Below are 17404 nucleotides of genomic sequence, written 5' to 3'. Positions count from 1 at the left end.
AATTTTGAAATATTGTTCCAGAATTTAAATCAAAATCAAAATCTTAATTTAAGTTTTTTTTCAAAAAATATAGAAATGAATTCAGATTTTTTTTCTACAGTTTTATTTCTGAATTTTTATGAAATATTTTTCGAAAATAAAAATAAATAAATTGTTTTCGGAATTAGGAATATTTAAAAAAAATTATGGAACTTAATTTTCAAAATAAAAAAATTAGACAATATTATCTTTTTCGAAGTTTTTTTATTTTAATTTATATTTGGATATTTTAGAATCTTTTACATAATTATTTTATAATTTTTTGAAATATATTAAATTTGAGATTTTTTAACAATTTTTTTCTAAACTAAAAGAATTATTTTTTTTCCTAATTAATTCATTTTTTGTAATTCTTCATAGTTATCTTGAAATATTGTTCCAGAATTTAAATCAAAATCATAATTTCAGTTTTTTTTCAAAAAATTTAATATTCTGGAAAATAATATATATTTTTCTGAAAAAAAAAATTAAAAAGAAAAATCTGGAAAAAAAATTATTTTGAAAAATGTTGTTTAGACTTTTTATTCCATAATTTTTATATTGAAAAGAAATCTGAACTTTTTTAATTTCAAATGTATTTTCTATTTTTTATTTAGAAAATTAAGTTCCAGATTTTTTTATTTTTTGAGAAAAAAAATCTGAACTTTTTATTTTGTAAATTACTTTTTTCGATTTTTTAAAATTTTCGAAAATTAATTTTCAGATTTTTTTAATTATATTTTATTTTTTTGGGTTTTTTTTTATTTTTTTTAATTAAATATGATGTGTTAAATGAATTATACATGTGGCCAATGAAAAAATAATGAAAAATAAAAAAGAAATATCGACATCAGCGCCACGTAAGAGATTCTGCTGAGTCATAGGGGTCATGGGGCAATCCTGAAGAATCTTTATTTTACAATGATGGAATCTAAGTTTTTTTTTTTACATGGGACAAAACCAAAAGTACCCTATATTACAGGGGGTAAAGCTCTATTAACCCTATCTTTTAACATTAATAATTCATCTATTCAAAAATAATTGTCATATTTACAAAAACTAACATTCAAGATTTTAGTGCAAAATATTCTTAAAAAAAAGGAGTTTAGTGCAAAATAGGGAAATAACACTCGGTGTGAATACTCTTGCAACCTAAAAAAGGAGTTTAGTGCAAAAGAGGGGAATATATCTTAAGGTGGATTCTAGGGTGAGGGTCCAATTAAGTCCATATATATATATATATATATCCTTATTATCTAATCCTAAACTACAATGCAAACAAAACATCTAAAACCCTAATCCTATGTTTTGAGCAGGAAAATTTTGCTAATACCTCACTTAATGCCATTTTCAAATTTCAAATCCCTTCACTATATGCATTTAAAGCATTACATATTTCCCATGTACATTTATATGGTTGTGTATAAAGCAGTTCCAAGTAACATCGTAAATGACAAATATTAATCTATGATGCGGTTCCAATGCATTACATTCCCCTTATCCTTATATCACACACTCAATGCCTCTTAACTAAAAAAAAAAAAAACACGGTTCTTCTCCCTCATTCTCTCCCAGTCACTTCTCTTCTCCTCTCCAAGTCGATGCTCTGCTCTTCTCCTCTCCTCTTCAGTCGATGCTGCTCTTCTCCTCTCCCAGTCGATGCTCTGCTCTTCATCCTCATCGACTCAAGCTCCGGCCACCTTCCGTAAACCACCACGAGACCGTGAGTCGAGAGTGAACATATTCATATTCATCTCGCATCAAATCCAGATCTCGAAATCCTCTGCATCTCGATCTGTTGGTTTTAACCCATGAAAATACATTGATTTTGCTGACCTAATTTCATTTCTCCAGGTATTCAATCTATCCCAATCTGATGTATGCTAATTTGTTAATTTTAGAATTAAATATCTGGGTTTATTTAAGTTTATTTGATTTAACGTTAAATTAAGTGAATTTTGTATTTTGTTGTTATATTGAACAAACAATGGTATTTTTGAGAATAAAAAGTGGTAAAAAGAACGGAGGCTCTGTTTAGTTCAACCAAAATTGTTCAGAATGTTGAAGCTATGTATTTTGACAGATGCATTTGTCAATGTAGAATCTCTTTTGTTTTAACAGGTTGTATATCACTGTTTTTATAATTTGTTTACCAATGTGATTTTTTTGCTTTCGTTTCTTTTGGTTATTGGATAGTAAAATTAAAGGATGTTTGCAGGAGCTGTCTGAATCAGGAAGCAATTTATTCAAAGCTGATGTAGATTATCACTATAAAATCTATTACTTCCGGTCTTATTCTAGGTTTTCATTATAAAATTGGTGATAATCTTGATTCTGGTGTAGATTTTGTTAATGTTGATGTTAGAATTTTGATTTGCTTTGTGTCTGATAGAGTGACCGTTTACAAATTTTATAGTGAAGCCATAGAGGGATTTCAAAATTGTAGTTAGTAGTAGTCAAACCTGTACGGAATCAGTCATAGAATGGGTTTCAAAATTATAGAAATTGAATTTGATATTATTAGTTGTTTGAAATTTAGTATCAACTATGAGTCATTCAGTTTGATGAAATCTACTTTGCATTATAATTGTTCGATAAAAAGATCACAAGAACTTACTTGAGGCAATCCTCATTCTTATTTTTTATTTTTTTGGTACAACATTCTTATTTTCTTCTATGTGCATTTCTTAATCAAGTCATGGAAAAGGTAATAACTCTCATTATGATTGGAATTTAAAATTAACTTAGGGTTGTTTTTTCTCCAATTTCAGAATATGACACCTCTCCTATGTGCATTTCTTAATCAAGTCAAGGAAAAGGTAATAACTCATGTTGAACACATTTCTTCAACTAATAAATTTTGTTTACTTTTTGACAGTGTTTCAAATCCATTTCCCAGATAGGGAATAATAGTTTTTGCTGCACGTTCGGCTCACAACAAATTCTCCTGTCATGTGTCACCGACGAGCTGAAGTGGAAGCTCCACGAGAGCAGACAAAAAAGCAGCAAGACCTTTGTGAGGTTTGAGAACCTCCCTTTTTCCTTTTCAATTTCTTTTGACACTTAGATTTGGAATTCCAACATGATATTCTAACTGAAAATGATACTTTGTGTGACTTTTGTTGTGTTTAATTCCATCATTTTTCTACGGGTGATTTTTTTGTTTTTAGTTTAATATAGGATGTTTGACATATCACATTAATGAAGATGGATGACAAAGTTTGTCCATAAACTGCTTGACAAACAAAGTAATGAACGCTAATAATTTGTTCTATATGTTCCGCTAATAGCATACTGAACTTTGGTTGTAATACTCCGTGTTTCATGACAAACAAAGTGTGACAACAATTAAAGTATGGGATCTCTTATAATATTAATACTCCGTGTATCATAGTGTCCCATATCTAAAAAGTATTTGATATGTTTCATGATTTATGAATTTTGACCAATTTAATGGTCCATTATGATCGAAAGGGATAGTCTACTTTATATGATCTTACGTAGTGCTGCTACTTACTGGCGTGTTATATGGTTTGTGTATTTCACTGCATGCTTTAATTTAGATTTGTGTGTACACCTGAAAGAGCTGAACCAGTTGGCCTCCTTTTCCAATCTGGGCTATTTTATTTTATTACCTTTTATTCCATATTATATAATGATCATTCTTTCAGGTTTGAGATGCCTTATAATATATGGTGTGGAGGATGCAATTCTACGACTGCAAAGGGTGTCCGGTTCAATGCAGAGAAGAAGCAAGTTGGGAATTACTACTCTACAAAGGTATGTGGCGAAGCATCTAATGTTTATTATGGCTACAGCGGCAAATTATTTTTTCATTTTTTTAAACAAAGGCAGGTATAGAAGCACATGCTCATAAGAACAAACTTATTTAATATATGCATGTAGTAATTGATTTTTAACTAATGACAGTTTAAAATCTTGCAATATTAGTCACTGTTTAATCACTGTTATTTGTTACCAAGTGCTGCTAAATAGCGGTGATTATAATTTTAACTAATACTAAACTTTCTACTAATTTACATGTGTCTTTGATATCGTTATCTAATACCATATGTGTAACATTATTCCTGTCTATATGCAGCAAAACAATGCAAGTGATTTCCCTTCCGAGCTGGATATTTTCTATGGGAAACATATGTTGTTCAAAGTTGAAGTAGCTGAGGGAAATCTTATACATAATTGACATAGCTATGTGGTGAAGCGAATCACTGATGATGGATGATGTGGATATGATAAAAAGGTTCATGGTATTTCATAATATCAAGGTGCTATGTCGATACCATATCCTTATTCTAATAATCACAGTTTATGCGCACTGTTTATAATCATAGCTTTTATTTTATGCAGTCAATCACTGTTCCAACTCAGGTATATTGATTTTAAAAATGCAGTCATAAACATATACATACAATGATAGCAAAATAGATGAACCAGTTTAGGATTTGATTTTTTGCGGACTATGTCACCGCTATTTTGTTGTTACGGCTACCAAGCAACATTAATCTTATGTTATAGTGTTGATTCCAACCGTGTTTACTTTGTGATCAATTCACTCTACTTTTACTGCTATTAAATCCGGAGCTTATTTAATGTTACAGAAACACTGTCAAATAGTTTTTTATTTTTAACTGCTATGATATTATATAATCTAAGATTTAAGGTATAGAGAAACTAATAAGAAAAATGTGCGTCTGTAATTCATGTAGCATTTATGTTAAGAAATTCATTAGTAAATTTAATAACTGTGCATCATATATTTATTTGTAAAGTTCTGTCTTATAGTAATATTTGCATAAAAACAATTAATTTCTATAATGTTTTTTATTTATTCTAAAATAACCGCAGTTATAAAATAATTGTTTTATATTGTGCGCCCTACGCCTTCAATTCCGAGCTGCTCATGATAATTGAATGTTGTTTATTGTATCATGAAGGTTGAGGGCATTGATTCATCCAAGTCTGCCGTTAATCAAAAGGACACTGATGTCATCCAGGTTAATGATCGTGAGAAAGAGGATGAACAGACGCCTTGCAGCAAAGTTGTATGGAAAAGATCAGCTGAGAAAGGTGTTTCAGATGTGACAGCTTATAAGTTGGATGGGGACGAATCTGCCACAGAATCTATCAAACTGAAGTGTGTGAAGCTTGAGCCTAAAAATTAGGATGAGTGTCATGATGCAGTCCCTTAATTATATTAATTTTACAATTGCCTAGAAATTTTTGTTTATGTATTTTTCTCTATTGTTTTTGTTTCTTGAAGTACTATTTGTTCGTTTTCCTTTAAGCGCCGGTTATGGTGTATGACATTTCATATCCTTATTTTGTTTAATTCGAATTTTATCGTTTCTTGAAGTATTTAACTCATTTAGTGAATGTCTTTTATCATTATAAGGCACCATACCACCGTTAATTGCCGCAACTATTCGATTTTATGACATGATCTTTCTAAAAGCATTTCACTCCTGTATCTTAATGCAGGTGTATAGATACTTGGTATTGATAATGCCAACTCATCTTCGTTATTTACAGATATAATCATCAATCGCGGTGTTCATGCATATGCCACCAACTTTACAATATAGCAACAAATTGGAATTTATGTCACGTATGCTATTTGTATTGAATAGAACATTTCTTCTGTTTTAGTATCTTTAAAAAGGATATTTTAAGCTTACATGACTTGGTTTTTTTTAGGAAATCCTTATTAACTTATATTCTTTTTTATTCATTTTAGTAGTTAGAATTCAGTTCTATATAAATTTTTCTTTATATAAGTTAGGCTAATCTGCGTAAAACGCGGTGATTATTCTTATGTCATTAATGTGATCCAATAAAAAATAATGGAATAGATAGGGGTTGTTAATCTATAACTCATGAAGGTTTTCTTTATTAGTGCATTTTACAAAACACCCTTCTCTGTTTACTTTTCAAAATCACTTAGAGCATCTTATATGCTTCCAATTTCCTTCATGCTAGCATTAATTCTTCACCACTCTAGAATCACTGTAAGTGTTAACTCTAACCACTAATATGAGGCATCGTTCAGGTGATCCTGTTGCAGCCATTGTTGAATGCATTTATACATCTCTTTTAATGAACAAAAATCATATTGAAGTGGCTGTCGCTAACACCGTCGGATACAAGGATACTGTTTAAGTTCCAACGCAGACAGTTTCCTCTATCTATATGTTTTGCAATGACAATCAACAAGAGTCAAGGACAATCACTCAAACAAGTGGTTGTGTATCGTCCTCAACCCGTATTCTTTCATGGTCAGCTTTATGTCGCAATATCCAGAGTGACCTCCAGGAGTGGTTTGAATATTTTAATGACTGATGAGAATGGCAAAAGCATGGATAACACTTCGAATGTAGTTTACAAGGAGATTTTCCGCAATCTACCAACCTAATGTCTTCTTTTATTGTAATTTTATCATAAACTTTTTATTTTATACCGCAAGCACTTTTTATTCTCAATACATTTGCATGTTTTGTTTTCAATTAATATCGTCCTCAACCCGTATTCTCTCATGGTCAGCTTTATGTCGCAATATCCAGAGTGACCTCCAGGAGTGGTTTGAATATTTTAATGACCGATGAGAATGGCAAAAGCATGGATAACACTTCGAATGTAGTTTACAAGGAGATTTTCCGCAATCTACCAACCTAATGTCTTCTTTTATTGTAATTTTATCGTAAACTTTTTATTTTGTACCGCAAGCACTTTTTATTCTCAATATATTTGCATGTTTTGTTTTCAATTAATATGACCCGGGCGACAGCACGGGTGGATGGTCTAGTGTATATATATATATATATATATATATATTAAATAGTTTTGATAAGTTTGCCCTAATTAATCCCGTCTTTTTTGATGGACCTAAGTAACTTTAATGAAAAAAAAGAGTTTGCAAGGAATTGAACCAGGTACCCTATGCTTACACTTTACAACTATAACCACTGTGCCACTTCTATTTTTGTTTAAATATTGTTGCTTCCAAAAATGAAATACATGACTAAAACATTTTTTTTTAAAGCCGGAACCGCCTTAGCGGTTTCCTCTCTCTCATAACAGTCATTTTTTTTTTTTGTGTACGTTTTATGATATTAAAGTTGCATCTTTAAAATTGTAGATAATTTGACTGATCTAGATGATAATTTTATTATTAGAAACTTCACTTTTTTTCTGTAAATTTGTCGGCCTCTTTGTTTCTCTTATATTATATTACTTGAAACTGTTTATTCTGACTTTTTATTTGCAAAAATCACTATAGTAGACTATAACATTATTTTGTATTGGCAAAGTAACGACTTTGATTTCATATTCATTTTTGTTGATGCAAATTAAATGTTGCTAATTTGCTTCTTTGAGATTGTGCATGTCGATCAATTTCAATTGTCACTTAATTTGATTGTTTCTGAGTTTAAACGTAACTCTACAAATAATAATATAGCCAATTTGATAATTTATATATGAAACTGTACAAAACCCAGATGCACGGGTTAGAGTCTAGTTCATAAAAAAAGGAGTTTAGTGCAAAATAGGGAAATAACACTCCTGTTAATACTCTCACAACCTCTTTGCTCTCACGTTGATTTAAGTCAAATAAATATTGTCCAATCTTAACTAGGTGGTCTTTGAAAAATTTGCTCGATTACAGTAGATCTTGAATGACGTTGAAGCGCGACAAAGGACGACCGATGATAGCTCTTTGGTGGGGTAGTGTTTATGAAAGCCCTAAAATGCTCAAGTCACCGAGAGATGAGGTAAGTGTGAGGTAGTATACAAATATGTATATCTTGCTTCCAAGAGAACTAGTCAAGATACACGTGCTACAGCACGGGTAGCGCGGGGATCCCACTTTAAACAGAAAAGTGTATGTTGACACTATAAATGAGAGAATCTAACGCTTTAAGATTTAATTTTGAGTTAAAATGTGGTGTTCAATTCTCTTTGTATGATTGCTATTGATCTAATGTGATAATCCTCCAAACTTCTCTCCTAACCCAACACTCTTTAGGAGAATTAGAAGGAAATTCATCAAAAGCATCGTGAGATACTCATTGTGATCAATAGATCAACGTTTGACGTGTTTGCTTCATAACCTTTGGCACATGGGTTCAATCTGGATAAATCTTGACCCAATATGAATTAACTTTTAATAGCTGAAATATGAATTCTTGACCCCTATTGAGGTTTAAATTAGAATAAATGTATATATTTTTTAACTCTTAAGTTTTGGGAGAAATGAGCCATTATAACTCAAAGTTTAGCAGGAAGACCTCACTAAAAAGTTGTTACAAAACCATGTTTGAATTTGAGTTCTCTAATTATTCTTCCTTTACTAGAACTTGTTTACCACTTGAGGAATAAATTTTAGAATTTAAACTTATTACCTACTTGAAAAGTTTTGTTTTGGTTTATATCCAACACAACAATATGTCAATAGCTTGTCAATAATAATGACAAGAAACTTATTCCCTCTTACGAGTTTACTGTCCTTTTTAATGTATCATTTTCCATTTATAGAACATGAATATAGTGACACATATGTGATAGCTGATAGGTATCTAATATGTGGCATAGTAAGCTTTTCCTGATTCAGCCTGGGCCTAAAGTAATGAAAATGTTAATTGTTCAATAGGCATCTCAATTTCTCTCCTGATCGGTTAATTTTGTGTGTAAAATTCGATTGGATCCTAACTCTCGATTAACTATTTTCAGTAAGATAAACAATTTTGAGATGTCTATTGATCAACCATCAAAACGTCCATAGTCCTTCAATGTGAAGCCCTGAACACAGTTTACAAAATCAACATCCATAAAATACCCACTGCAGTTTTATTTTAGTAGTAACAGAGACAAAAATACATCATCGTATTTATCTAGGTAGCACAAACCACAATAAAAAACATAATTTTTTTTCTTTCGATACTCCAGGAAAGAAAAAACAGATGGAAACCATCCATTTTATTTATATTTTGAATTCAACTACCTTAAAAGGAAATAACTTGATTCAATTGGGCCATGAGGGTTAAATTAAAAGGAACGTGTAGATGGAACAGCAATGAACTTGGTGAGTCCAGCAATACAGTCATAGGCATTGCCTTCATCAGAGGCAAAGTAATAAGGCTTCAATTGATTCAGCTCAATCTTTATCCCCTCACCACCACCTTGATCAGCACTACCAAGCAACTTTGCTCCTCTAAATTCACACGTCGTGTAACTCCACATATTCGGTAGCAAGTAAACGCTGGGAACAACCGTGGAATTTCCTGTAGGGGGATACTTGAACACTGCATTATTTACGTATGCACAAACCAAAATTAATCCATCAATCAAATGATGAAGAAAAAATATGTATATATGCGCAAACAATGGACACACAGCGACCTTTGATAATAATTTGAAAAAAAATCAAAGTGATTAAATATAATTAAATGTGTTGGTGTTGTGTTAGTGTCAAAAAACAAAAATGTTAATTGATTATTTGTGATGATACATACCCAATGTGTCATTTATTTGGAAGGGGCTATTTTTGATGGCCCATTGAGTGTAGTTAGTGCCTGCACGCCAACCTTCAGAGTCTCCAACCAAGATGCTTCTTTTGGTTCTGGCCTTGCTTCTTGACCCTGCAACCATTGAAGCAATCACAAGGAAGATAACTCCTTGGATTAAAATTCTAGCCATATGTTTATGCATCTTTAATTAATTTGTACTTACGATATGATTAGTTGATGGTAAATTCCAATTTCACTGGTTTATATAAACCTGATTCAACAATGACTAATTAACTAACCAGTCTATTGGGTTTCCAAATTCAATCCATTTCTGTTATTTTCCCACAAAGGTTGGAAAATATGGTCATATGGAACAATATTGTTAAAAGTATATCTTTTATATTTAGTATGTATCTTTACTAGAATATATGAATATCTTTTATATTCAATATGCATATTTTATATTTGATAACATCTTGATAGTTAAATCAATAATGATTCGATAGTTAAGATCATAACGACTTAGCAGTCAAAACTTTTATTGTATATATACATATTCATGCAATGAATTAAACAAGAAAATTTATCTTACATTTTTTTTTGTTTACAAAGATAAAGGTAAGAAAAATATTATCTTACATTCTAAATATAAAAGTTTTTTTTTTTGGACAAATATTGAATATAAAATATATTTACATATTCTAATAAAGATACATACTAAATATAAAAGATATTTACCTATTCTAATTAATACTGAATAAGAATATTAGAATCTCTTAACGTATTCATATTTAGAGCATAGAAGTCTACATACATGCTCTCTCAAAGACTTTGGCCACTAACTATTATATTAGATTATGGCCTGAACCATATCTTCCAATTGTTGAATCTTAATTTAAATATTGTTACGACTTAGTTATGGGTACGATTGTAACATACTTTTTTTAGAAACTTCAGTCAAATCTCATTATATAAATGGATTTTTTGGTTTAGATCAATTAAGGGGACACATATCTAGAAGAATTTTCGTGGATAGTTTGGCAAAGACGCACAAAATGTGAACGTAATCAAAGTTTCTTTTCCCGGGAAAATTAGTCATATGGGTTGGTGACCGTTGACAACTTACGGGTCATTTGTATTGTTCTTTGATCATTTAACGTCTCATATTATTTTTAATATCAAAATATTTGTTTAGGTAAATTGGGTATCTTCCACATGTAAACATAACATTGCAGTACGTGTAATATTGTATATATTTATATGCATGTTTCTCTTACTTTTTATAGTAGTGTTAGAAACACACAATTGGATCCCCGTGAGTTTAACTCAGTTGGTAAAATACATGATATATGTAAGGTTTGGGGTTCGAACCCCAGACACTACCAAAAAAAGAAACAAATAATTGAAATCAAAACAAAATCATGTTTGGATTGACACAACACATAATTGTTACCACCTGAATGATAACTTGAAATTATAACTTATAAGTAATATACTCAAAAGAAACCTATTTACCATTAAAGTTTTGTTGTATTCTTAATTTTTTTGGGGTCAAGAGTCAATATAATCATTGAATCAAAATTTTAAAATTATATAAAGAACAAAAGTATTAGGCACCTTCGAGTGCTCCCAGACACATCAAAATGCCAAACATACTCTCATTGTACTCTAATTCTTGTTCGCTTGTGATTAGGAGATTACTCATGATTGCTACCTTTTCGATCGATTCTTCATTTGAACGATTTAATAAATTAGGTCTATGGGGTCTCATTGTTTCAAATAGTGAGGTATGACTTTTTAGAGAGGCTACAAATGACATCGATCTTAAAAGCCTTCATTGATGTTATTAATTTGAAAACATATTAATTCATTTTATTTGTATAAATTATAATTTCTTGGTAAAAATATAATTTGCTCCCTGTAGAATGAATATATACAACAAAAAAAGAACATCAAAACCAAGAAACATTTGAGGGGATTCAATCTAGTTAATTAAATCGGTTAAATGAGGAACCGATCTAAAAAGTAGAGATCATAAGTTATCTCCTTATCACAAGTGAACGAAAATTAGGACTCATAAATATTTTTAGCATTTTAAGGTGCATGTGAGCAATTAAATGTGCGTAAAGAAAAATCTTCTTTTTATAGATCGCAATTGTTATATTTGGGTCCAATGAGCCATGTAAGACTCCTAACTTCAGTATTCAGAAAACTCAAACGAGAGAGCAACTCAAATACCTAACTAAATTGGAGGTAAATTCAATCAATTACGAAAGCAAAATAGATAGTTGCTCTTTAGGCATCTCAAAATTGTTTATCTTGTTGAAATAAAAAAAAAAAAAAAAACATGTTGGAAGCTCCTATCCATCAGATTTCGCACACAAACATAATGATCGAGAGTTACTACTTGATCGGAAGTAAATTTGACGTGCCTAAAGAGCGACTATATAGGGAATATGATGCTGTAATTTTCCTCTTTCTTTCTAGCCAAATCAAATATGTGATGTAAGCTTAGGGGTGACAATTGGACCTAGGCTCGATGGGTACCCGCAAAGGGTAGGGTTAAACCCTGCTTTCTTGAGTTCAGGCTTGGGTACGAGTAATTACCCGCAAATTTAAATGGGTAGGGCACGGATAAGGGTATTATATTGTCCAACCCCGCAACCCGCATAGACATATTTATATAAAATTATAAATAATTTATTTATTTTTGATGTATAATTAATTAATTTATTTAGCTATTTAAGCCCAAACCTAAATATGTATATTTTATGATTTGATTTGAAAAATTTTAGACCGTCGTTTTATTTCAATTGTGTGATATTTTTATTATCTTTTCATAGTTAAATTGCGGGTAATGGATACACGTATGAGCATTAAGGTATAGGAAATGGGACTAAAGTTGTTACTCATGAGGATACGGGCTCAGATATGAGTATTATTTTCAAACGCGGGTATGAGGAAGAGCACTGTAGTACCCTACTCATTGGGTACCCATTGACATGTGTAAGCTTGTCCTACAGCTTAACTGATGATTTGATTCTTCCTTTGTCTATCTTTGATGAGTGGTCCAAACAACGTTTGTTTTCGATTGCGACTATAGGAGTTACCAAACACTGGACCTACCAACGAGATTCTTTTCTTTCATGGCTAAGTTTTTTCTCCTCTTCCATGCGTGATAATGATTCTCTTCTACACCTACCGTTTCAGAAAAGAAACAAAACATGCTATGCTGCTCGCTCCTCTTTCCACTTCTAGAATCTAATGGACCTCCATATGCTAACAAGGTAGGTTGTAGGTGTATGTTGTGTTCGACATTGACACAACACATTAACTACATTCAACTATCAGTGTTGATGTATCGATGTCCGATGTGTCTTGTGTAGATGCTTCTAATTCAAGTTCAAAGATGATATCAAATTGGATCATTTTGGATGTAGTATGACTTAAAAAAAGTATGCAAAAAAAGCTAAATATTTAGAATTAAATTAGGCTTGAACAAATTCCTTTTGCTAAGAATTCACCTAAATTCCTAGAATTCAATTAATTTGAGAAATAATGAAATGAAACTACATGTTTTTTTTTTGAAGGGTAGAACTACATGTTTTGATGTTGCGTTTGTATGTATACCTTTAATTCCAAGTGTTCCTACTCCCAATTTAAAATTACACTAGTTAGTTTCTCACATATATGCTGCTTTTCCTTACATTTTGTTTAAATCACATTTATTTTAATCATTCATAAAACCTATCTCTCATCAAAATACACTAATGTCACTTAAGTATTTTCCCAAATTCTAATTATTTTTATTCGATACTCCTGTATGAAATGCTGACAGTATGATTATTTTTCTTTTTGTCCTGCTATTTCTAATGATGATTGCAACAGTAACAATGTCTAATTAAAAGGTCTACAAGACGTAGAAAACCTCCTCCTGCATACTTACAAGATTTCTAATGTAATTCTGTTTGAAACAGAACTTACAGACAGACAGATAAGTATCCTACTAATTGGAATCAAGCTATGAATTCTGAGGTTGAAGCTATTCATTAAAACAAAACTTGGATCTTTAAATTCCTTATTGAACTTCTAAAAAGTAAGATACTCATTTGTTGTTAATATATTTACAAAATTAAGTATAAAGCTGATGGAACTATGGAAGTCATAGAAAAGTAACATTATACAAATGGTATTAATAATGAGAACTTTGGTTATAATATAAAGGATACAATGAGACTTATATGATTAATTAGAACTGCTAACTAACAAACTAATTAGCATAAGTAATTAATTAGTGGAGTCCAACTAATTTTTACCACATATCAACAATTATCCAACCAGTCAATGAGTTACAACACCAGTGGCAAAAAGTACATACATAATGGTGATTGGATAGTAGAACAGATTTTGCAAGACAGAACACAAGACAATTGACAAGGTGCGGGGTCCTCTCTCCTTTTAGCACGCATCTTTTTTGGTTAAACAGTATTTGCACACTTCCAATTTCCAACTTCCAAGATACCTTATTCTATTTATTTTAATTATTAATCAACTCTCATGTTATTTTGTTTGTTCTGTTTTGGCATTCATCAATCACATCTAAAAAGTTGTATCAGAATAATTACCAATAGTAATGTACTTATGTTTTGTGCAACAAAAAAATAGTAATGTAGGCCAAACTAGACTTTGATGATAACTTCATAAGGATGATTCAATTAGATTAGGAAAATAAAAAGAAAACAAATAACATAGTAGCAAAATACAAAAATGAGATATGATTTTGTTACTGGCTGAGAATCATTGACACAAACCCGTTGACACAGATAATAATTTCGGAAGATGAATTCATTGAATGTAACTATATGAATCAGTGCCGTATCAACGTTGGACATTGACTTGTATCAGACATCAGCCATGCTTCGAGTAACACAAAAACTAGCCATACTTCAAGTAGCACAAAGAAACTAAATCAAGTGTTAGGTGGAGAGTTCTGAGAAGATTGTTCTTCTTGTCTAGTTTCTTGCTGAGTATTGATAGGTGTTGCAGGAAGTGAAGTGGTGCTAGTTTCATTTACTCTCATAGGTATTGAATGGTTAATTCTGCCATCAATACAAGTAGAACATTTTTTCTCTGCCCAGCTTTCTATATCATATTGGCCATGACCCATGATTCTTCTTCCTGAGCATAGCCTTCCAATCATTACTGCAATTATACCCAACACAATTATCACTACGAGAACTCCAATGAGAGGACCAATGGAGTCATGTTGTGATGCACCATGGTAGGATGGTTGTGTCACTGTAAACGGAGGAGGCTGTTGTTGATACACTGGCATTGACGACGATGAAGATGAAGATGATGACATTGTGTTTCCTTTTACAGAAACTAGAACAAGTTCTTAGTAGTTGGTTGTTTGGATTGGTAGGTTAGATTGAATGTAAGGAAGTAGTTGGATAATAAGCAATGCGGAGTTAAACAGAATTACTACTGGCACCACTTTAATTACTTGTAATGAAGATTGTAGGAGAGTGTAAAAGAATGCATGTTATTATTATTTGGATGCTTGATGAGATGTTGTTATGAGACATTCTCATTCTGAAATTCTCGTTGTAAAGGATGACTTATATTATATAGCAGATATAAAGAAATATCTGCTTTGCTTATTTCTTTAGAAAGAGAAAGGGTTTAAGAATTTTGTATTCTTTGATTTTTTTTTTTAATTTCTCACATATTTACTTCACTAGAATAGAATCACTGTCATACTATTTTTTTCGTTGGCATTCGATTTTTTATTTTGAGTTAAATGAATAGTTTAGGGTTATACTCGCATACTGTACGAATAAAATTACGGTGGCATTTAGGATGGGTAGGGGAAAGATTTTCCCATTATGGGAAAGTAGCCTTTTTAGCCATTGATATATTATTATTTTAAATCAATAGTTTAGATCTATAACTGGCAACCTATAGGCAACTTTTTGGCATAAAATCTATTTAAAAAAAGCTGATCCCACAAAAGAATTAAAAAGAATTCTTATATGATGATTGTGGGTCTTCTGCTTTTTCGTTTATTACGAAAAGAATTAAAAAGTTCAACAAAATCATAACAATGGATTTTAATTAAAAATTAGAAAACTCAAAATTAGAATTAAATATAAATAGGGTTCTTGTTGTCCATTAAATTTCTGGGTTTCCTTTCTAGAACCCAACCCAGAAAATTGAGAAAATTCAAATCTATAGTTTTCACTAAAATGGGAAAGAATCGCATTTTTCCCTTTGTTTAATTCATGATTTTGTGCCGACAATTTAATAGCCATGGAGATATGAGGCATAAAAACTCATTTTTCAGAAACCCAAAATGATAGTCAAAGAAATGGACAGTCTTCTTCATTGCAGCCTCAAGATCTTAGCAGTTCCAGCTCACTCACACGAGATCCTTTAAACAGTAGTGGATCCAGAAGAAATTGCATAAAGCAAAAACAATTGGTTGAACATTTCAGATCTGATGAGAATTAGTTTCAATAAGATATGTTGAAATAACAATCTTTATAGCAACAATTGAGATTAAAATCACATGAATGAGTATTTGACTATTATGAAGTTTATGGGTGACATTTATAATTTTTTCAATTTTCTGAAATTGAACATGAAAGTTATGCATTTTTATCTTTAATCACCATGAAATAGAAGAAGATAACATGCAATAAGGGGCGTGTGGATTTTTATTTTAAGAATGGGAGGTGATTTAGAAAACATGACTTTCCTAATATTTGATAATATATTGCTTTTTTTATTTTAAATTGTAGTAGGTTATCGCTGCCAGCTGTAGGTAAAAGTTACTCATTCCGTTCTAATTTATAAGCAAAAAACACTAATTCACACTTATTAAGAAAACTAACACTTAGTGATTTGAGGTATAATTTTTTGTGTTCTCCTTGAAATAAGTTCATGGAAAGATGTAAAAATAATTCTCATTGATTAAAAATTATGGAGAAAATAAAAAGGAGAACAAATTGAATGCAATTTGCATTTAATTTTACATTGTAAAATATGATTTGTTTGAAAAAACATAATAATGGCATAAAAGTTGGTCTTTTTTACTTATATTTTGAGACAAAGAATATGAAATTTTTTTGCTTATATTTTAAGACACGGAGGGAGTAGACTTTTCCATGGTAGGAAAATCTTTCTCCTACCCACCCTAAATGCCACCTAAAATTAGAGTTCTCAGAACCCCGAGGGACAATAAAAGGACGAAAGGAAAGGCGAAAAAAATATCAGAAAAATGGAATCTTTGAAGAGTAAAGTGAATACCCTTTTCTCGAGAAGCCCTTTTCAAAACAACAACATCAAACAACTTTTTCAGGAGTCTGTTACTGTATGAAACCATGAGGGAATATCCTTAACTCTAACAACACGCTAGAAAGTAGAAACACTTTTTCTTTAATCCCAACAAGTTCTAAGCTACCATGCCTCAGATCAACATCAACCTTTTCTTGTTTTTGAGGAATGCTATATGACTATCACTTGTATTATTTGAATATCAAAATGCAAATATTGTATATGATGTCCAATAATTATTTTTCTATAACTATGTATGATTATATTCAAATGAAACTGGGAATTTTACTTTCTATTCATTTTTTTTTCTCTCTCTTGTATCACTTTACACATTTTTAACATACCCCCAGCAATTTTTCCGATATTATATTCCATCCTATGTAGTGTGAGACAAGTATTATGCTTTTATAAATTACTTTTCATGTTTTTTTTAGTTTAGCTGGTAATAGTGAAATAGTTTTCAAATCAATTATAATTAGTATCATCTAGAGCATCGCGAGTACTTTGAGGGTTATAATGGCCAAAAG

General features: G+C 31.0%; 3 protein-coding genes across 6 annotated transcripts; 1 reads left to right on the top strand and 2 right to left on the bottom strand.

Annotated features, from left to right (window-relative positions):
• The first annotated feature begins 1508 nt into the window (after window positions 1-1508).
• LOC11434705 (uncharacterized) lies at window positions 1509-5391 on the top strand. Of its 4 annotated transcripts, XR_005645319.1 has the most exons (6): window positions 1509-1872; window positions 2790-2837; window positions 2918-3039; window positions 3690-3798; window positions 4121-4304; window positions 4974-5391. XR_005645319.1 is itself a non-coding variant. In XM_039831778.1 (5 exons), exons 2-5 carry the CDS (start codon window positions 2793-2795, stop codon window positions 4220-4222), a joined length of 378 nt encoding a protein of 125 aa, XP_039687712.1. In that variant the 5' UTR covers window positions 1509-1872; window positions 2790-2792; the 3' UTR covers window positions 4223-5391. The 4 variants fall into 4 exon arrangements, 1 of the variants encoding a protein (XP_039687712.1); XM_039831778.1 differs by having other exon boundaries at window positions 4121-5391; XR_005645320.1 differs by lacking the exon at window positions 3690-3798 and having other exon boundaries at window positions 1562-1872; window positions 4121-5391.
• A 3451-nt stretch (window positions 5392-8842) lies between these two features.
• Window positions 8843-9867, bottom strand: LOC11421427 (uncharacterized). The gene is made up of 2 exons (XM_003602949.4): window positions 9546-9867; window positions 8843-9335 (listed from the first exon to the last, which is right to left on the bottom strand). The coding sequence occupies exons 1-2, from the start codon at window positions 9739-9741 to the stop codon at window positions 9079-9081; spliced, it is 453 nt and encodes a 150-aa protein (XP_003602997.3). The 5' UTR covers window positions 9742-9867; the 3' UTR covers window positions 8843-9078.
• Window positions 9868-14209: 4342 nt separating this feature from the next.
• LOC11429842 (uncharacterized) lies at window positions 14210-15202 on the bottom strand. The gene has a single exon (XM_003602947.4). The coding sequence runs from the start codon at window positions 14902-14904 to the stop codon at window positions 14509-14511; it is 396 nt and encodes a 131-aa protein (XP_003602995.1). The 5' UTR covers window positions 14905-15202; the 3' UTR covers window positions 14210-14508.
• Between the last annotated feature and the right edge of the window lie 2202 nt (window positions 15203-17404).

This window comes from Medicago truncatula, chromosome 3 (assembly GCF_003473485.1).
Source record: "Medicago truncatula cultivar Jemalong A17 chromosome 3, MtrunA17r5.0-ANR, whole genome shotgun sequence".
In the NCBI taxonomy this organism is placed as follows: domain Eukaryota; kingdom Viridiplantae; phylum Streptophyta; class Magnoliopsida; order Fabales; family Fabaceae; genus Medicago; species Medicago truncatula.
The sequence above is the reverse complement of the archived record's forward strand: the minus strand, read 5'-3'. Positions and strand labels throughout refer to the sequence as shown.

Excerpts from the sequence above, each read along its gene's own strand:
- LOC11434705 (XM_039831778.1), top strand. The coding sequence starts at position 2,793 with ATGACACCTCTCCTATGTGCATTTCTTAATCAAGTCAAGGAAAAG. Across the intron at positions 3,040-3,689 it reads AGCAGCAAGACCTTTGTGAG|GTTTGAGATGCCTTATAATA; the intron begins GTTTGAGAACCT and ends TCATTCTTTCAG. Across the intron at positions 3,799-4,120 it reads GGAATTACTACTCTACAAAG|CAAAACAATGCAAGTGATTT; the intron begins GTATGTGGCGAA and ends GTCTATATGCAG.
- LOC11421427 (XM_003602949.4), bottom strand. The coding sequence starts at position 9,741 with ATGCATAAACATATGGCTAGAATTTTAATCCAAGGAGTTATCTTCCTT. Across the intron at positions 9,336-9,545 it reads CCAAATAAATGACACATTGG|TGTTCAAGTATCCCCCTACA; the intron begins GTATGTATCATC and ends TAAATAATGCAG.
- LOC11429842 (XM_003602947.4), bottom strand. The coding sequence starts at position 14,904 with ATGTCATCATCTTCATCTTCATCGTCGTCAATGCCAGTGTATCAACAA.